This window comes from Nestor notabilis, unplaced genomic scaffold (genome assembly GCF_000696875.1).
Source record: "Nestor notabilis isolate BGI_N333 unplaced genomic scaffold, ASM69687v1 scaffold5165, whole genome shotgun sequence".
Lineage (NCBI taxonomy): Eukaryota > Metazoa > Chordata > Aves > Psittaciformes > Psittacidae > Nestor > Nestor notabilis.
In genome coordinates, this window is record NW_009929664.1 from 17,944 (window position 1) to 39,759 (window position 21,816).

At 37.5% G+C, this 21,816-nt stretch overlaps 2 protein-coding genes across 2 annotated transcripts in view; one reads left to right on the plus strand and one right to left on the minus strand.

Moving 5' to 3' along the window:
* SUPT20H (suppressor of Ty 20 homolog (S. cerevisiae)) overlaps positions 1-15,447 on the plus strand; it is a gene marked incomplete at its 5' end in the record, with an annotated part of 31,034 nt that extends 15,587 nt beyond the window's left edge. The window contains 8 exons of the mRNA XM_010015081.1: positions 1,478-1,595; positions 3,583-3,688; positions 3,928-4,086; positions 6,090-6,159; positions 7,227-7,381; positions 9,867-9,922; positions 13,307-13,412; positions 14,906-15,447. Coding sequence (XP_010013383.1) covers positions 1,478-1,595; positions 3,583-3,688; positions 3,928-4,086; positions 6,090-6,159; positions 7,227-7,381; positions 9,867-9,922; positions 13,307-13,412; positions 14,906-15,006 — 871 coding nt within the window. The remainder of the gene's footprint in view (positions 1-1,477; positions 1,596-3,582; positions 3,689-3,927; positions 4,087-6,089; positions 6,160-7,226; positions 7,382-9,866; positions 9,923-13,306; positions 13,413-14,905) is intronic.
* EXOSC8 (exosome component 8) lies at positions 15,370-21,740 on the minus strand (the record flags this gene model as incomplete). The annotated part of the gene is made up of 8 exons (XM_010015082.1): positions 15,370-15,588; positions 15,981-16,087; positions 18,375-18,495; positions 19,571-19,667; positions 19,920-19,965; positions 20,049-20,154; positions 21,048-21,093; positions 21,651-21,740. Coding segments are annotated over 8 exons (729 nt in total), but the record flags the coding sequence as incomplete, so codon positions are not given.
* Positions 21,741-21,816: the final 76 nt, after the last annotated feature.

The window sequence follows — 21,816 nt, forward strand, 5'->3', positions numbered from 1 at the left end:
CAAGCATGTTGTTAGCTATTTGCACAATTATTCCTCATTACACAGGTAAATGTTGAGGGCACTTAGCAGGAATTTCATCTTGACATTTTGTATGGTAAATTAGCAGTCATGAAAATAATTCATTTGAACTTTTAAGTGTAATCTAGGACTTAAGATGTATACAACTTACTTTTGCGTGTTTTGCATGACTTGATTCAGCTTTCTTAGAGAAGCAAGTAACAAAACACTTTTCCAGTATATATTAGCTGTAGAATGATTAGGAGTAGCAACTGTGGGATAACAAGCAGCAAAGTGAGTATTTCCTCGGATATTTGTGTGTGCGTCACATAGGTACCTGCATTTGTGCGTATGAGCACAGAACCTTTAAAAAGCAATCTCTGCTCCACCCCCCCATTTATGTGCCAGGCAGGGAGATGAGTCCTCAATTTGGTCAAAACCCAATAATAATGTTCATTTTAATAGATAGTTTTGATCAAGAAACTCTTTGCTTATGTTTTCTCCTTCCTTCTTTGTGCTAATAAAGACTTTTGTTTGTGCTGTAAGCTGAATTGGGGGATTGATTGGCTGAAAACTAAAACAACAATACACAGGGGTCTAGTTTTAACAGGGATTTATTTCCTAATCATGTTTGTTACTGGATTGCACAGATCGTTCTGTCAGGATAAGCAGTGGGGTTTCAGGGACTAGGACAAGAAGAAACAGTAGAGGAGGAAGGAGGGCAGGGCCACCTTTTTGAGCACATGGTGTTTTATTACTCTGATACCACTTTAATTTTATGGCAGTCTAAAATCAAATTGCTGAAAAGTGTACACTGCAGCCTTTCCTCTGCTGTGTCTTGGGCCCTTGCTTGTGTCTGCATTAGTCACATGACACATATTGAATCAGTGCTATACCAAAATAAGGTGTAGTTCATGGCATTTAGGTGTAAGCTAATGGAATGTTCCTGCAGTTTTTCACTGAAGTTCAGTCTGCCAACAAGACAGTGACAATAAGTGACAACAGGTCTTCAGATTGATTTTTCAAGTATGTAAGGTCACTCTGTATATTCTGCTCATGTTTGTGAAACAGTATTCCCTCAACTTGGTTCTTTCAGATTAATAGAGAGGTAGCTCTATAGCTACATCTTTAACAGCTTTATAAAGATCCTCAACACTTGTAAAGGAATGGGATCCCCATGAAGGGAACTGTTCTGTCTGCTGTTACATATGTTCCTCCAGATAGGCATCAGGAAAAGACAGTGAAAAGTTGAAAAAGAATAAATGTAAGGAAAGTGCCCAGGAACATAAAGTAGAAAGATATCTAGATATATTTTATATATGTGCATCTCTATATAGTTACATGCTTATGTGTAAAATATATATTATGTTACTTATGTGTAGCATATGACCAGGTAACATACACAATTATATGTTTACATATATATATCTACTTTGAACTTCACAGTTGTTAATCTCTTTGTTCTTGTTGTTTATTTCAGAGTGGTGAACCAGTATCAGGAGTTAGTACAAAATGAAGCTAAATGTCCTGTGAAAATGTTTCATAATTCAGGTGGATCAGTCAATCTTAGTCATCTTTCTCCAGGGAAGGAAATAGAAGTGAGTTTATCAAGCCATACAATTCTTTCATTTGCACTTGATTGTTAGAATAATTTTTGCTTTGTCATAATCATTCAGTGTGAATATATTGGGAAAGTTAGAGGAAAGCACTTTTATTTTCACTGTTCAAATGTGTCTTTCAGCTTTGCGTCACCCACCCACCTAACGTATGGTATAGTTAGCTCCAAGTTTTGCATTTTCCCATGTTCAAATGAACCTTTCACAGAACAGTATAGTAAAATGCAGCTATGGGTTATATTTTATATGTCAGTAAGCATAGAAGCAGATGGCGTAGCTGAACTTCTTTTCTTTTATCCATAGAAATTATTAAAATTACTTTCTCTTCACTTAAAAGACAAAAAACTTACCCAAAATACCCACCAAAAACTCCAACACCAAAACTTTAAAGTGCATGTGTTTACATGCACAAATTCCAATAGGAATTCCTGCATTCCTAGATTTTCACGCCTTTTGGCATTGCCTTCTGTTTCACTTGCTACTTCGGACTCCGTTGGTCAGATTCAGTACTCTAGCAGTGAGCTGTATTTAGGGCTCCAACTAGGAAATGAATTTTGTATCCATTGGGCTATTTTCTTTGCTACATTTTCCCCCTAAGTAACTGCTTTTAAACTGCAACAACTTTGGTCTGAAAGAGGTAGTTCTTGGTGTCAGCCAGAAGAACAGCATGTGGAGATCAGCAGTTGCAGAAAAGAGTATGAGTGTTTCTGTACGTGTGTATGCACCTACAGACGTGTGCATGTGTGTTTGTATATATGTGTATCTGTGTGAATACATTAAAATCATAGAATAACTTGGAGTGGGAGGGTACTTCTGGAAGTCATCTGTCTGACTGTCCAAGCCCCCACCAAAAGCTAGACCAGAGTTACTTGGGTTACTGTATTTAATAATCTAGTCTCCTTTTACATGGGACATTAGTCTTTATTTTCAAAGTGAAGAAAGCAGGATTTAGTAGTAGAAAAGCAAGCAATTAGAAACATATAGAGGGAGTGTCTCTTATCACTGAGAATCAGCAGAAGCTAAGCTCTCAGAAAAGATTCTGCACAGTGCTGAATGGTCTGATTTGTTAGCTTATGCACATCTAATTTAGGCTTCGGCATTGAAATATTCCATTCACTATACTGACAGCCTCATTTTCTAGTTTCAGCAGTTTTACTTTCATTTACGGGATACCTGCTTTATAGGTAAATATATATAAACTAACTTTAAATGTGTTTTACTGTTGAGTCAGCTCATCAAAGCACTGTTTTTATGGTGTCAGCTATTGAAATTATGGATTTGGGGTCTGTTGTGAGTGACTGAGAAATACAGATTTGCTTAGCTGAAGTTAGTTTATGTTCAAACAACCTGATAAGTAGGTCATAAGAACAAACAAAAAGGGAGCATCTTTCTTCTGAGAAGATCAGTGAAGTTCTGATCCCATGGAAGTCAATGGGAAAATGTATATTGATTTCCATGCATTCAGAATTTTCCTGAATGTAATTAAATGTACTCTTTGAATCAGGAAGTCTGATCCTGTTCTCTGGATCCATCTTGGTTGTAAATGGCAGATATATACAGATGGTGAATAAATGAAATTATGTAATTTTTCAAGTAAGACCAAATTGCCCTTTTACTTAAAGTTCCTCTGTCACTCTGCATTTGTGAAAATTACTAGGAAGGATTTCAAAATTGCAGCAGAAGTGAAACTCCTTAATTATATTTTTTTAAACTTTTTTTTTTTTTTGCTTAGTTTAAATTTTGCCTGCAATTTCAAGCTGCTGCTTGATGGTAAGCATGTTATCTAAAGAGAGTCTTCAGTCATAGGTTAAGTTTTTAAAATGCATAAAAAAAATCTGAAATGTTTGAAGGTAAATTTTGTCATGGTTGAGAAGTCTTAATGCAAATTAATTTAATTGTCTTTTCTGTCAAATATGTGGAAGTTCTCATTATTGCTGTGGTAGTGTTAATTTCTCTTTCCTCCTAGCAGCCAGAAAGTATATCAGGCTCTGTTCAGTCTTCAGTATTGGGGAAAGGTGTAAAACACCGACCTCCTCCCATCAAATTACCTTCAAGTTCAGGAAGTAGCTCTTCAGGTAATTACTTATTGACTTGGGCATCTCCTTTTTTATGTGTTCTGCCTGTTGTAAAATGACATCATATTCCTTTAGTAAAGATTTAATTAAAAAAAAGAAAATAAATCATTATCTTACCTGTGAAAAAAGCATAATTTTTTTTATTTCTGATTATATTGTTCACAAGATTGTATCCTAACAAATACTTGAGTTAACATGTACTCACAGAACAATAATGTATTTTAATTATGCTTTTTCAGGTAATATTTTTAGTCCGCAACAGTCAAGTGGCTATCTAAAATCCCCAACTCCTCCTCCTCCTTCTAAGCCTCCTGGTCTTTCTCGGAAACAATCTATGGATCTTAACCAAGTTAGCATGCTCTCTCCAGCTGCCATGTCTCCTGCAAGCTCTTCACAAAGTGAGTCACGACCTAAATTCTCCATTAAATCTTAGGCTTTTGCATAAATGCTTCCTGAGATAAACTACTTAACCTGTGGAATGACGAAACTTAAGTGTACAGTGTACCCTAAATTGTATAAGTTGTGCAGCCTTAGGCAGGTCTCTTGTTCACTGTATGTATTTTATGTTTATTGTAACTGTGTTCGTTTTTTCTGTATATATGTATGCACCCTCTGTGTATACGTTTTAATACATTTTATGCAATTAGTATGATCTCCTCATTTATGAAAGGCTGGTAGATGATGTGATGAGATAAAATTCCAAAGTGTAGCTTTTTTTCCTCCAGTGTAAAAACAGTATGTTAGATCAGTTTGCTTTTACATAATTTAAGCATCTGGTTTTTTAAATGTTATAGGAGCTGGTGCAGTTGTATCTCTATGTATGTATATAATCTGATCAGTCCCAAGGTGGTGATACAATAAACAATAAGATGATTTTTTAAAAACACTTCTGCACTGTTTTACAAATCATTGCTGATTCCAAGTGTGGTGGTGATGCTGCTGCTGATAGCACCATATTCTCAGGTGTTAAAATGTAAATTTCAATAAGTGACATCCTAGTTTAAGTATTATTATTAACACTGACAGGATCATTGTAATCATAGCTATAGATCATAAACGCTTTTTAAAATATGTATGTGTCTTGAGACATTTCAAGAACAGACTTGTACAATGAGAAATCATAGCTGCAGTTTTTCAGGTTTTTATGAATAATTGTATACTGCACATTCCAGTATTCTGCACAGTATTATATGCTTTTTGCATTAAATAATTTAAAATCTGGATAGCTCAAAAGGTGTAGTTTTTCTGCCTTCTTGTTTTGCACAAAGAAAAACAGAAAACTTATAAAAGTTTTCTTCTAACATATTGACTCTGTTTTTATGTTAGTGCTATGAATTGTGTAAGTCTGCTGCACACAGTTGTTACTTTAAGGCTCTGGTCACAACATTCACATTTACTTCCTTTCTTTCTGCAGGACACGAAAGCTAAAAAAAGCCCAGAAAAAAAAAACCAAAACAAAAACCACCTCAAGCCTTTGGGGTTTTTTGTTGGTTTTTTTTTTATTGATAAACTGTGCTTACTGCGTCCACAACAAATATAGCTATACAATCTACATTTAAGCAGAAGAAATTACGCATTAACTTTTAAACATGCAGTATTATCCTTTGGTTCTTAAATATTTAAAAAAATATTTTTATTTGGTCAAAATTTGGTAAATGGAAGTTTAACTATCTCATGAAACTTAGATCAACCCCATGATTATTGCAGTAGTACATGTTCTTTGTTGACTCTGTTGTTTTCCATGATACGTTTTTAACACGATGCTATTGTGCAGGCAGTGCATATAGACTGTATGTTTAACATTTTAGGACAAAACCATTAATTACGTTAAAATGGTCACTAAGAAATTGTTTTAATTTAAGTATTTCTGAATGGAATTAGGACTTAATGTATGATAAATTATGGGAGGCGTTAATGGAGGATACGAAGTGGTGTATGGCTTGAGGAATTAAGCATGGAGAGTGGGTTTTCTGTGTGATTATGCTGCATCCTTAACAATGAGTGCGTGCTGCAACACTCTTGTCATGTAGAAATTAACACTTGCAGTCTGAAAAATGGAGCAGATTGTCAGTGCTAAATAACATTCCATTAACCTTATTATACAGAAAGGCTGGCCTTTTATAACAAACTAGCATTTTTTATTTTTCTCAATGAGCAGGGTCTGGAACTCCTAAACCATCTACTCCTACTCCAACCAACACCCCTTCATCGACCCCACACCCTCCTGATGCTCAGACCTCAACTCCTATTACCCCTTCTGCCACCCCTACTCCCCACGATTCAGGCTTCACCCCTCAGCCCACTTTGTTAACCCCATTTGCTCAGCAGCAGATGTCTCTGAGCCAGGCACTGCCTGTAATGACCATTCCTCTTTCCACCATGGTAACATCCATTACTACAGGAACAACATCCACCCAGGTCATGGCAAACCCTGCAGGACTTAACTTCATCAATGTAGTGGGCTCTGTGTGGTAAGTTATGATGGCTTTTAATTTGCCCTGGGAAGGTTGGTTGTTGGGGTGTGGAGGGTGGGAGTGGTACAGAACTGTCCAGCATACAGTAGGATAGATATTTTTCAGGATCTGCAATCCACAAAGCTCTTTGTGGATTACAATTCACTTTGTAATTATGAAGTCAAAAGCCATGAGAAACTATTTGTACTTCTCAAATATAAGACACCTACTGTAAGAATATTGAAAAGGTCTATTAAGAAAGACTTGTATTGCTTTTAGCTTTTTGCATGTCTATAGGTTAATTTCTTAAAGCTTAACCTCAATTTAAGTATTTTCTGAGGTTTTGCTCTTGAAGTTTGAAAACTTTTTTATTACAGAGGAGATGAAATATTATAGGTAGACAACTCTAAACTAAAAATAGAAAGATTTGGTACTAACATGCCTACGAATGAAAGGTAAACAACAAATCTGGTTTCTAAGAATTTGATCAAACATTGAGGTTAAACGTTCTTTGATCCTTAAAACTCATTTTGTGGTTTAAAAAAAGAAAAAAACAAAAACTGCTGCTGTCAGAAAGAGATTGTGTATATAATGTGAACTGCTTTTTAGACTAAATGAAATTCTGTAATCAATGTAAGATGGTCAGTATAAGGCAGGTACATGGTGTTCCTCAATGCAAGTATCAGACACTTGAGTGACCCATCCAAGGTATTCAGCAGTTGATCACTGTTGATTAATTAGATTTTTTTTTTTAATGCGAAAAGAAAACATAAACTTGTTCCTTAACTTTTTGTTACGATAGTTCAACCACTTTCATGATATTTCCGTATTTCTAGAAGAACCACTTGTGTTTTATTGTCTATACATTATACCAAAGGGGGAAAAAAGTGTATATCCTGAGAATATGGACTTATGTATTGGTTATACCCTAAGCATAATGATTGTTTTAAGCTGCCTTGATGCCTTATCCATGATCCTATTTACAGCAAACATTAAATGACTTGTCATGAGACAGGGCAGAACTTCAGTTACTCAGATTTACTTGTACCACTTGGGTTTGATGCGTTGTCTTTCCTCTTCTACAGTGGAGCGCAGACACTGATGAGTGGTTCAAACCCTATGTTGGGGTGCAACACTGGTGCCATAGCCCCTGCAGGTATAAATCTGAGTGGCATTTTACCATCAGGAGGCCTGGTACCAAATGCGCTGCCTGCTGCAATGCAGTCTGCCTCTCAAGCAGGTTAGTGTGCATAAGTTCAAAAGCCACCCTGCAGATAGGGACAGTGTGTAAACATTTTGAGTACAGTGGACAAAAGTGGCCACTGTGTGAATAGATTGTGTATTCGATGGCTGGAGCTCAGGAGCAACATGCGTATTTTTGCATTCTAAATGTAGGCTATGCTTTCGATTCATTTTTGGGAATTTCTAAACCTGGATTGTTTGGTATGCTCACTAGGAAGTTTGAGATAAATTCCATTTATATGCAACTTCGATAATGATGACTGCTACTAAAAAAGGCATGACTTAGAGGCCTCACTTTTTAAATGTGTGAAGCATTTTATTCTGTCCCTGGTATGGCTTTATTATCATAAAATCAAAGAATGGTTTGGGTTGGAAGGAACCTTAAAGATCACCCAGTTCCACCCTCCTGCCACGGACAGGGACGCCTTCCGCTAGACCAGGTTGTTCAAAGCCCCATCCAACCTGGCCTTGAACACTTCCAGAGATGGGGAATCCACAACTTCTCTGTGCAGTCTGTTCCAAGTCTAGTAGGACAGTTAAGTAGTTTCTTATTGCCTTCAAATGTAACTATATAAATGTGTATGCCTCAATATTTATTAAAGCGGGATTTAAAATTTTAGTTTATTTTTTCTGAACATATAAGAAACGAAAACTAATGTATGATTATGGAATCAGAATGTAAAAGAGGCTTTACATCCTTTATTCTGAAACAGGGTCAAATCTGTCTAAAACATACTGAACCAATGTTTGTATAACCTGACTTTAAATACCTTCACTAAAGAAGATTCCCATATTCCTTGGTGGCTGTTTGGAGTAGTTCATCTATACAAAATGTTTCATTCTAATTACAGTGCATCTTCTTAATAGCAATTTTTTTTTTTCCTCCTGTTCCTTGCAGACATGAAAAACAATTGTTCACCCTTTCTTTTTACCTTCTAAGTATCAAACGTGCTGTCATGTCCCACATTTGTCTTCTCTTTCTGCTAGGTCGTACTTTTCAAACCTTTCATAATCTGTCACTCTCTTCTAGACTGTCCAATTTGCTTACATCCTTCTTAAAATGTGATAACCAAAACTGGACACAAGCCTCAGCTTGGCTGATATACCACTGTGGAGCACAGCAGAATAAATGCATCTCATCTCTTTCACAACATTCCTGTTAACATTTCCCCAAATGAGGTCTGCCTATTTTATATCTATTATTTTTTGCAACAGCATTACATTAACATAAGAATGGCATTACTGGTTTAGGCCAAAAATCCATCCAATTTATATTCTGTCTCTGACAGTTGCCATTAGAGGATATTTAGGAGAGAGTCTAAGATGAGGCAAAAATGTGAAGTGAAATATCCCTTGTATACAACCTGTTCCTCTTCTGGCAATCTACAGCTTTGAGACTTTCTCAGCTGAAGACTATCAACATGGATCTTTGTGCTCAATATCCCATGCTAGACTTCTAGTCTGTGGATTTATCTGTTTGTTTTTTGAACCCATTTATATTTTTGGACTCTACAGCATCTTGTGACAGTGAGTTATTTATAAATGTAAACTGTATGAAGAGGTTCTTTTGTGTGTTCTATAGTTTGTGATATGGATGGTTTGGATATGTTTGTGACTTACTGTAGCTTTTTATGTCCTTTCTTGCTGTACAGACACAAAAGCTAGTTACTCACAATTTTGTATTCATTCGTCTTTTTTTATTCAGTGTTACTGAATTTTGGATCCTTTCTTTAAGTCACTGGGATCACCTTTAATTCTAATTCTGTCCTTTCTAACACTATCAACCTTTATAAGTTTGGTGTCAGATTTTTACATGCTTATGCTGTCACCCACGTAACAGATAGGAATAGTGAATTGAGCGAGGTCTGTGGAAGACCTTTGGGGGTTCTGTTAGACAGACACTATTTTACTGGAGAGTTTGTATCATTTCTATACCCGCCTCATCACTTACCACACGTACATCTTTCTTTAGCATAGCTTTGAAGAGTGTCTTGAGGAATAATACCAAAAGCCATAGAAGTCAGATATATCTTGCCAGAAGCCCTCGGTGGCATTATTTTCTGTTAGTGATTGAGAAACCGAGAGCCTGTTACTTCACTGAGCGCTTGGACATTTCTGCATTTACTGTACAAACAGTAAAATGTTTTAAAGCCAGAAGAAGAACAACTGAAGAATAACTGCTGTGATATTCTCCACATTCACCTTTGTGTAAATGCATGAACAGGTTATATGTTACAGGTTACAGTGCTTAGTAGTGATACAGATTTCTTTCTGTTTAGTCAGCTCTCTGTAAATTTGAATCTGGATAACTACGAACTTACCAATATTACAGAGAATGCAGCATTGTATTAAGTATACAGTGAGCCAGTTTTACAACTTCCAAATGTTTAGAAATAATCCCAGTGGAAAGGTCTATTAATTGCAATACACAAATATAATTAAGTGAAGAGTTCCTACTAATAAAAAGATGTTTTCTTTAACAGGCAGCCCCTTTGGTTTGAAAAATGCATCAAATCTTCGGCCCTTAAATCTTCTACAGGTAATTGATATATTTGGACACAATGATAATGATAATTTCCTATATTTCTTTAGAGACATGTTTAGTACTGCATTGCCCCCACCCTGATCTTTGAAGCCAGTTGATTTGACAAACCATTTACTGCAAATTTTAATTGCTTATTTAAAATACTTAGAATAAGCAAGACAGCTACTCCCATAAAGATACTAAGTGGAAATTACATTCCTACCTCATAAGAAAGCAGCTAGTTCTCAGTAATCTAAGCATGCTGACATTTGAATTCAAGAGATTAATCCTAAAATACAATCTTTTATTTTCAAGATTCACCTACCCTTTTATTGCAAATAATTCTTTAAATTGAAATTATTATTATTTTTAAAATATAAAACTACAGTAGAATCACTTAGGGGTTACACATATAATGCCTAAAAGCTGAGCTTAACATGCATAGGAAGGTGCAGTAAATTAATAGCTTTAAAGAGCTTCTGGTAATGGAAATAGAAGTTTGGGTAAGATAGGGAGTTAAGAAGGTCTGTAAATGTTTTCTTTCCACTTAAGCATCCATAGAGATACAAACATGAGCAGAAGTTCCTTATTATGTCAGAGTTCCATTTAAAAGCAGAACAGAGGATGTTTCTAGAACCAGGTGGAGATCCTGGATCTTGAAGTCAGCTGCAAATGCAGTTTCAGCATTCCAGAAGTGTTGTACCATGCTTCAAAACATTACTACCAGTGAAAGATCAGCTGTAGCTTTACTTACTTCCTCCTTCCACTCCTGTACACACTCCAGAAACATGGAAGAGGGCAGCCACGGGAGGCAGTTATGCCACAGTAGAGCTCTTCTATAAAACTGAATATTTGTATTTGTGTGATTCCACATTGAAGTGCATCCTTTCAAGCTACCTCTACCACTTGTATGAGCCAAGAATAATTTGGCTGAAATCAGCACAATTAAAGCTGGGGTAAGGGAGAGGAGTCAAGGCTGTTTCACTCAAGCATTGTTTGGGGTTTTTTTGCATTAGACCTTGCAGTTCATTGATTGGAAGCATTATTAAAATTCAGTGGAATATTCCAAAAGGGAAAACAATATACAGTGCTTTCAAAGCCTAGCCTTTACATTTTCAGAATGTAAATAATAAAACTCTATTTTCCTGTGGAAATATCTTGCTATAATTTGTTTTCTGAGCATAAGGCTTTTTCACAAACAGCAGCAACTGTAAACTGATTTATATCAAAGGATTAAAAAAACCCAAAGCGTAGAAACAACAAACAGAACCAAAACCATACCTCCAAGGGGTACATCATTATCAATATCATGTTTATCCTCAGATAGTGGGAAACTCAGCAGTTTGATTGAATTATGCCTTTTGTTTCTAATCTTCAGCAGCTTCCAGGTGGTTCACTTACTTTTAACCCACTCCAGCAGCAGCCGCTGTCACAGTTTTCTCCACAGCAACAATCTCAGCAACTTACAACCTATAGTCCTCAGCAACAGGGAGAACAGGTGTGTGCTAACAGCCCTCAGCCTGGGGTGCATGGACCAAACAATTTCTCCTATTCTCCCCATCTCCACAAGTAAATGAGCCTTTACCCAGTAGATCTGAAGCAGAGGGGAGGAAAGTCTTCCTCCAAATGCTTCTCAAACTGCAAAGACTGCAGTGCCTTTGTTGCCATGGCTGGATCTGGATTATTCTCCTTTATTTATATCCTGTATAAAAGAGCTATAACAAAACAACTGGCTAAATACTAACTCCAGCATGAAGAGAGGTGTAAAATCAGCTTAGTGTTGTCCTGTTTAGAACTAGCTGATGTAGAGATACATCAGATGAATACGTTAAAACCATAATCAGGATAACTACAGAGTAAGTACAAGTTCTTACTTACACTGCTGTGAGCTGGCTTATGATCCTCACCGCTGTAGTTCAGCAGAATTGTTCTCTTTGCACCAGAGGAAGTACCAGTTGGCTTTAAAGCTGTAATCTTAAGACACTTGCTGTACTGCTGCCTGTAAGTAGCATTAAAGGCTTTTTTGTTTGTCATGATAATTTTGCTCATTCTTCTGCAGACTGGTCATAAATAAGATACCTCTTTCTAATGTTTGTATGGCATATGGAATGCAGGACAGTTTAATCGGATTTGTTTGCAGAATACAAATGTCAGTTTCTATTTGAACTACTAAAAAGAAATAATGCAAGCTCATACCATTGGGTTTTATTTTTGAGACATTAAACTTTCAAGGGCATTTACAAAAGGGCTGATGTGAGCCTAGTTCTTCATGTGGCAGAAAGTTCTGGAGGAAATCAGTTTCTGCATTAGCTGACTTGCCCTAACGAACTTCTCTCTTACCACACATTACAGACTAGGACTAGGGTCATGAGCTAAAATGAGCTCAAACAAATACTCAATTCCTTAGCTTTCACAAAGGACAAGAATGTATGTGCTCATCATGCTGTAGTCCAAGTGCTTTGTGGAAAAAACCTATGCCCAAAAAGAGCTGCAGTTTTCCGTGCTGCAAACAGTGTATGTTCTCAACTCGTATTTAGAGTTTTTCCCCAAATGTTAGTTCTGTGACTTTCTAAGTCTTAGTCATCTCCATCAAGATGATGACATCTTCCAAATGTGTAGTCTTTTGGTCGAATTTACTTAGGTCTTAGTGGCATTATTTCATATGGTTATTCTAAAGAAGCATTGCAACTCTGGAAGTGCACCAGTTCAAAAGCTTTTCTTTATTTTCTGACAGATAAACTATGCAGCTTGCTTGAATTACATATGTAATACTTTATTTCCCTACTTATAAATCAGTGCACAATTTAACTTCTAGAAGAGGTCATAATTCAGTACCCTTTGACTTCAGTAGACACTGGCTCAGACTCCACTAATTCCATTTGAATGATTACTGTGAGAACAATTCTGTTCTGAAAATCAAATTTTAAAAGCAGGGTTTATATTATTTATGAAATCAAGGAGTGTGTGGCACAATGTGAACATGGGAATGTAAGCTTCAGACTTGGCACATTTTGACTGACAAAGACCTTTGCACATGGATGGTTTCAGGTGTCACCTGAAGACTTTGGGGTTGGGAGTGGGACAGGAAATTATCGTAAGATTGCAACCATGAACTGTAGTCTCTGCTGGCTCTAGGGAAGTTGACAACTACATGGGACTTCTGCTGGGTGACAGGCATTATACCATTTCTGCCAAAATGGAGCTGGTTTGGGGCATTCAGCATCTGTTTGTTTTACTTTAGTAGTGACTACAACATAGCCTGTATCTACATGTACTGGAAGGTGTAGAATTAAATGGTTTTAAGTGGCACTTCAAAAGCTTGCCTTCACACTGGCTTTATTTACTTATTCGTTGATACCGAAGTTTGGTAATAAGGATCAAGCTTTTCATTTTTGCTAGGGCTCTGACCAAGGTCCATCTACTCAAGATCAGGCATTATCTGCCCAACAAGCTGCTGTAATTAACCTGACCGGAGTAGGGAATTTTATGCAACCTCAAGCCACAGGTATGTGCTTGCTGAGCCTCCTTGTCCAGTGAAGTGCGTGTGTCAATAAATTCACACTGAGATGAAGTTTGGTCTTAAAGAAGTCTTGTGTTACATCAGAACAATTTACTATTTATTGTTGGCAGATGAATTACACAGGAAATACTTCAAAGCATGCACTTTCCTGCTTTGTTTGGCAGTTAAGTGTAGGAAATTGATATCACATGAACATCACACTTAATACAAAAAGAAAATACAGAGAACTTCCATGCCAGACTTCATTGAGGAACATTTCTTTTAACTGTGTGCTTAACATCCAATATGAGAAACCTCTTTGTGTCTCCACAAGCACTTCATAATCTAATTATGTTCTAACTAACAGAGTGTGTAGATCATGGTTATTCTGCACTGTTTCCAATTTAACTCTGAAACTAATCCTCTTGATCCCTCTTTTCTGTTACACTCTATTCCTATGTCTTCCTTCCCTGACCCTGCCAAACTCAACCTGCCCTCTTTGACCTGCCTGCTCTCCCCTTCTCCTTTCTTAGTGTTGTCTCAGCTTGGCTCTGCTGTGAACAGACCTGGGCAAAGCCTTCCTCAGCAGAGATTCCAGCTCTCTTCTGCCTTACAACAGCAACAACAACAAGCCTTGCAGCAGCAGCAGCAACAGATACAAGTAATCCAGCAACTTCACTCTGTGTTTTAAAAAAATAATAAAGATTTAAAAAATACAATTCTCAGCTCCAAAATGAAACAAAAATTTACCCTATTTTGACTTTTATTTTTAAACTAATGTCCTTACTTATGATCTGGCAAATGAAAAACACGTGGATTTTGCAAACTGTCGTGGAAGATTTAAAATCTGGTTCTCTCAGCTTGGAGCACTGAATTTATTTTTATTCATTTAAGCCATCCACCTTCCCGATTTGCTAACATTCAAGGAGTGCTTGTGGCACACACCTAAGTGAGCTCTGCCAGGTGCCAAGAGATTTGAAAATAGGGTCAATGTAAGTTTGAATGTAGCACTGCTGTGGTCAGTATGTGGAAGTGACAGCTCTGGCCAAGCAATCCTTTAGCTCTGTTTTTCAGCTGCTTTATGAAAATATGGTAATACTTTTTTAGCACACAGCCTCCTCTTTGTGATACATGTAGAAAATACATACAATGCATACACTGAGAAGATATTACATTAAAATATACTATGTAACCCAAACATTCATTGAAGTTGCTGAGTTACTGCAGTTACTGCGATGGAGAGAAAGGGCAAAGAAACAAAGCTGCCAAAAACATGTGTGAAATGTTAGATATGCCCTCAGCAGGCTTCTGTGCCACTGGTGCTGCTTGACTGTACTCATTGCCCCAGCACATGGTGTATTCCTTTTGTCAACCTGGTGCTTCCTCTTTTGTTTTCTTTCCTTTTATTCCACACCCCTTCCTCTCATTCTTCCTGATGTGAAACAAAGCTTTAACGTCAACACTAACAAGCATTTTCTCCCCCTTCTCCTTCATGGCAGCAGTTGCGATTCTTGCAGCATCAAATGGCTATGGCAGCAGCAGCAGCACAAGCAGCTCACCTGCGGCAGCAACAGCATTCAGGCAGCCACTCAAAAAGTAAAAGGAAAAGAGGCACACTGGCCCCTCCACAGTCCTGAGACTTGCTCTCCCCCCAGTACAAAACTGTTTCAGAGGGGATTGTTTTTTCTTTTTTTTTTTTTTTTCCCAATTTAAAAAGGAGAAAGCTTAAAATCAATTCAGTTTTATATCACTGGTGGGAAAATGAACTCTGACATTACACTGAAATAAATTAACTGGTTGTGGAAGCCAGCCCTCCAGAACTTGGAGATTTCACCTATAAAGCAGCTAGTCTGGTTTCCTTAAATCACTTAATTTTTTAACAGAATGTTCTTGTATTTTTTACCACTCAGCAGCATTGTACATAGTATAAGGGTGACAAGCATTTTAGAAAAAATGAACTTTGTAAATGTAGTATTGGTATTTGTTTATTTAGTATGAAAGGTTTGTGAACACTGTAACAAATACAATTTTTACCAATCCATTTTCAAAAAGATCTCTCCTTTTGTTCACTTGGGCGTAATACTTTTTATTACTTTGTCTATCAGCTTCTTTACTTCTTTCTGTCTTGTAATTGCTCTGGTGATACAGTCCTGAAGCTTGGCTCCTGTGAGAGGACTGCCACCTAAAAATTAAAGGAAACAAGCATTTTCTACTAATACTTCAGTTATGTATCTCTAAATGTATTTTCCAAATGAGCACATTAAGTAATACAGTAATTCTCATGACCAGCAACTTTCACCTGGGGAGCACATGGCAAAGAAAACAGAAACAAAGTAGAGGTATAACAGGAGACATACTCAAAATCTGCCCTGAGCTGTATGTAGGTCAAGCTGTGACTTCCTGAACTTCAGGCATGCCACCTTTTTGAAAAGGAATTTCAAGAGCAAGTCATTTAATAAGTCAAGTGGACAGCGTTCTCATGAAGCACCTACATTTTACAATGAAAAGCAGGTACCTAACATCTAGGTCAAGGAAAAATTATTGTCTCCATAGGTTCTTGTGTAGTGGAAGTACCTGGTTTGTGGACAGAACAGAGTCTGTCGTCTTCATCAGTTACAACAGTCACTGTTCCAGTTGCTAAGTCTTCTTCTTCAGCATTTGGATCAACAATGAGCAGTGTGCTTGTGAAAGAGACATATGCAGAGGCATCAGTGTATTACTGCAAAATACACATAACATTAATTTTTACTGTAGTCTTTTACAAAATACTATTAGGTGGATTTAGTGCTCAGGGTTGTCTGTTTTCTTACCAAAATGCAGTGATTTGAAAAAAAAAAACACAAACAAACAAACAAACAAAAAATGTGGAAGATTCCACATATTCATGTGCATGTGTCTTGTAATACCAGCTGCTGAAAGTACAGCTTTATGCCAAAGTATCAGAGATCCATGACACCCAATTGCATGAAAATGCCATTAAACTGCCACTTGCAGTCACTTTGTAGTCATGCAAAGACAATGGCGTTGCTTTTACGTATAGGCTGCACTCATCTCTACCAGACCTTAAGGCAAAGCTCACTTCCAATGGCAAATTCACCGGAGTAGTTCTCAGTTTCTTGTCAGAAAACTTTCAACACCAGACTAGGAACAGTCACAACTGGATTTACTGGGTTCCTTAAGGCAGCCAAAATAAGCTGTCACACATGATATGACGCACACCATTAAGAGAGATTAAATATTGATACTTTGAACCATTTAAGTTAAAAATAGAGCAAACCAATGGTGGGGGGGGGGAGAGGGGGAAAGAGGATCTAATCTACAAGCCAACTGCACAAGAAAATTTTGACCTCAAAGCTGAAACTTAAAACATCACTAACAGTTTCAGATTGCCATTTAATAGCAGTGATGTAATGAAAACGTAAGTCCTTCTCTACCCTACTCAAAAATACTGCTATACTGATTCTGTCCGTGTACTGTGCAGCATCAGCTATTTGCGTGATGCATAGAGGGACCTGGCACACACGGAGAGTTGTGCCAGGTCAGACTCATTATCTGCACAGGTTGCTGCCACAGGAGCCCGTGGTGGAGCTGCACAGTGCTATGCACCAGCAATCCTCACCCACCGCCACACGATCCAGCAACCCAGGAGTTTTATTGATTCAAGGAGGGCTTTTATGCAGAAGAAAAATGTCTCTGGAAGCCAGAGTATGTAAAACACATTCTGTAGAGGGCTGTGTCAACAGATGTACAATAACTAATAAATGGGAATTTAAAACCCAGAACACACAAACCACAAACCACAGGCACTCATACGCACACCCACCCTCAATATTTAGCTTTAGGAGCTAACGGGAGACTTGGGTAACTTGTTTGATGCAACAGCTGGTTTCAGTGAGGGACAAAGCCCAACACTCATTGAAAGCTTTCTTCCAAAGGCACCATTTTTTTCTACTGGCAAGTACGTTTGTGAGCTGTGTGCAAATAATACCCTGCTGACGATGTCTGCCCATGGTGCTAGCCGAACTCTAACTTCCAGCCTACATCACACTTCAGACCCACAAGAACTGGTATTAAAACAATTAACAGAAGTACTCTAAAGTAATGATCACTTTCTGCTTTTATTCATTTTGGTAATCACTTGATCAACATTTGAGTTCAGTGCTCCCTACCCCCCATCTCCTATGTGAATGAAAGAGCCTATTAATCATCTCTGCATATACAGATTAATATGCTATAAACCCCCGAAGTCTCTAAACATACCTAAATCTTCAATCAATCAGACTCGTAGCACAGTGAACATCATCTCATTTGTCATTTTCTACTTTTCAAATGGATGCCACCACAAATCCATGCATTTCTTGTAAATGGCAGCAGAACAATACTTAACACATCTGGACTAATGAAAAGCCAGCAAACAATTTCAGGTAAGGAGTCAAGTTACTAGATATGGTTATTCTTAAGTCTTACAAGATCCTTTATCTACATGAACAATGACTTAAGAGTGTTGGTCAGACTTCATCTTGGGTAATTATGTTTTCAGCTATCCAAAGGTTATGTTGTTCTTACAGACTATTACTTCCTCTGTTAACCAAGTCCTTGATACATGCTGTTCAAGAACTACCATCTTGTGTATCAGTTATTTACATAGGTTTCTAAAGCATTAATTCTTCCTTCTCAGATACTGCAAAAACATAAAACTTATTCCTGTACTTTCAAGTGTATCTTTTAGGTTGGGAACCAGTTATGTCTTAAGGAAGAAGTTGGACAAACTGTTCTGTTATTCTGCACACTTGCTCATATTGCAGAACTACTGGGCAGTTCAACAAGAGAGGCTGCGGATTTCAGATCAAGTGAAACCGCACTGCCAGAGGCTGCATGTACTTCACTAGCAGAAGAGCACAAACATCATCGGTAGCATCCTCTGTCTTTCACTTCTTTTACATAAGTACAAAACGGTTATGAACTTACTCATCAAATACAGCAAATGACGTGGCAACTGGATGCTTTCTAATCATCAAAGGATTCTTCTGTTTAAAATTAACTTCTGATAAACCGGTTTCTTCGTTTATAGTAACTGATGGCAGTTGTACTGAAGAGATGAAAAATGACAATGGTATAACATTAAACACTGATGGATTTAGTAGGCCTAAAGATGTCGAAGACTAACAAAATATTTAAACTGCTCTTCTAAGCCACTGAAAATTGATCAGAGTAAGAGTTTTGGCTACAGTACTGGTGTTCTGTACAAAAAAAAATTACTGAATTTGAGGACAATATTTATCTTACAACTACCTGGCCAAGGAATTATTTAATTTATCTCCTCAAAGAGAACATCCTTCCTTGCACGGAAGCATCACTTGCTTCCAAAATGCCATACAACTACATTACTTTAGAGCCATATTTAACCAAAAATATTGTTTTCAAAAAAAAAAAAAAGTCTACTGGACATACAAAAACTAGGAATATAGTCTCATCTCATGAGTTTTATGTATCTGTAGAATCAGTGAATCTGATCTTCAGGTAACTCTCGCTCTGAAAATGAGAACCATAGTGTTGGGAGATGGAAATCAGGAGCAAAGCAGCTTTAAGAATTCAAAAGGCAAGCAATTCACAGCTGGAAAAGGAGGCCTTGCTGAAAGCTCCCCTTTACTCTGGCTCCTATGTGCATTTATAAGCCACATACCTGTGAATAATCAATCCACATGCTGCAGGCATGAAAACTTTTTTTTCAAACTATAGCACATTAAGCTTGGAATACTCTCTTGTTGAGAGAATATTTGTGTAAGCAAAGCCCCCAACAACATCTGCCTACACAAAATACATTAATGAGGTAAGAACCTGTTCCAGACATTAAAGTTGTTTATGGCCACTGCTGAAAGTTTCAGCTCTCTGACATGGCAGAATACAAGGCAGAACAGCAGTTAGTCTTGTAAGAGAGGAGTAATACACATACAAACGGCTCCCACTCCTCAGGTGTTACACATCTATGGCATCCATACCATCATGTCCACCTGGGAGTTGCATTTTAATAATTCTGCATTCAAATGACAGGAACCAAGCAGTTCCTTAACTGTGATTCAGCTACCTATTCATCATGACTCAAAACTAACATTTCTCCAAGCAACACTAATCTGAGCGTGTCTCTTGCTCTAGAGAGTACTTACCATTTTTTAATGCTGCCAACAAAGCGAAGGCACTGGCATCCAAAAGGTTTCCATCGTAGTCCAGACATATAATATCACAGTATAGCACCCAAACAAGCTACCAAAAAAGGTTTGTACATGTGAGATGCTACAGCAGTTAAGCAAATGGTGCAAAATCTGAGAAAATGCTGGCTATGTGACCAAAGATACTTACTTCTATTGTACAATTCCTACACTTCAGATGTAAACCAAGCTATAAAGACTAAAAAGCAGCAACAACCTGCTTTTGTATGTATGTAACCCCAAATACCTTAACTTCTCAACACTGATTCCGTTAGTACATCTCTCTTCACTGTGAGACATAACTTACCTTGCCGTTTGCAATACATAAGTCTTCTTTTTCTATTATCTGTGAACTGAAATAAAATGAGACTGTAAACCAGGAAACAGAAAACTGTCTTGCTGAGTTGTGTTTTAAGTGCACTAAGATTGTTCTTACTTTTCAATCACATCTGCAATGAACTGGCTTGCTGCTTGAGCCTCTTCACCAGGAGGGCCAGAGCGAAACCTCGGTGAGCAGAGGGACGGTAGTTCTACGTTTGGAACTAAGTAACAAGAACCATTAGTCATAAGCTAAAGCAAGCAAGCAGTGGGATATCAAAAACAGAAATAACAGTATATACATTCTTAATCCATTTCATGTCTTCAAATTAAAGGCAATTTTTCAATCAAGTCTTCCTACTTCTCTCAAAAATAAAATTAGGCATGAATTTGTATTAAAGAACTTGCAAAACTATGTACTCAGGAACTATATAGTCCACAGAGAAGCACATACTCCTAACTACCACCTTCTGTGAGCAATCCTGCTATGAATATGACCCCACACAAACAGTTCCTTGAGTGTTAAGCATTCTTAAGCTGAGCAAGAAACAACAGCATTTTCACACTACTGCCTGACTTTACTGGTATGCCATCTGCTTTTCATCAACCATTAAAACCTGATGCTTTAGACTTGAAGCAAAACCAGGCATAAACATTTGTGAGAAAAATGAAAACAAACACCTAAGCACAATCAAGCTTACTGAAAACAACATACTTCAGCGATGCCTTATAAAAACGGAATTTGTCTAAGCTCTCAGTTCCCACAGAATTACTCTATTTCAAAAGAACCTCCAAACAGGGGTGAACACGTGCCCCTGGGACTTCCACAGTTCTTCCAGAAATAAACAGGGTTTATGTCACCTTGCATGCCACAGTCTTTCATATGAACTGCCTTCCCCCTTTTAAAATACATACTTCCTTCTGGCGCAGGTTTGTTTTCAGCCTGGCCCGGAATCAGCAGTAAGAAGGTAGCTGTGGATGGAAATTTCACAGGAGCAGCAGGGGGAATTCTGACATTTCTGAAAGACCGCTGCTTATACGTCAACTTGGAAACTGACTTTAAGTAAGACAATTTTACCCAAATTCATTCTTCTTTTAAGAGACCTGAAAAGCTTACCAATATATCCCTTATTAGCAGAATCTTCTGTGGGTGTAGCAAGTTCCTGTGGAAACAAACAAACAAAAAGAAGACAAAACCTAAGAGATTAATTTTGTACAAAAATATTTTCCAGCTATTCTGTAAAGAAACAGTCATTTTCTTGCCAGTTATCATTACAACGAGATTTACAAGAGCCACTTTTATAAGTCCCTGTCTGTATTTTTCCTATATGAAAACTCAATACAGGGACGTGCAGTGATTTGTCTCACAGCTCATGGCAGTCCAGCAGTAAAGTTGAGGCTACAAGACACTTAATAATCCAGCCAGCTAATTACCAATGCACTTATTGATCAAGATTCAGTAACTGCTCAACTATAGAACTTTTATCTAGAAAAAAAGACTTGATTTTTGTATATATCTTTCCCCATACATAATATACACCACAAAAATGCACATTCTCAGACTATACAGGTAGGATGAGACAATTCCATGTCTGAAACCAAGGTGAAAGACTGTAATTGTGTCTGACTGGTATATTATTGTAATTCTACAGGACACACATTCTAAACACAAATGCACAAGTTCAGCTAACAGCTAAATTAAAACAAAAAACAACCATACCGCTTTAACTCCACAAATCACTGTAGTATTTCCAAACTTCACCAGGGCAGAACCATCTGCAGTTGTAATTGAACCTGAAGAGAGAAAGCGCTGTTAGATAAAAATATATTTTCCCATTCAGGGGGCCTGTCCTGCGTTCAGCTACAGCAGTCAATTTTTCTCCTTC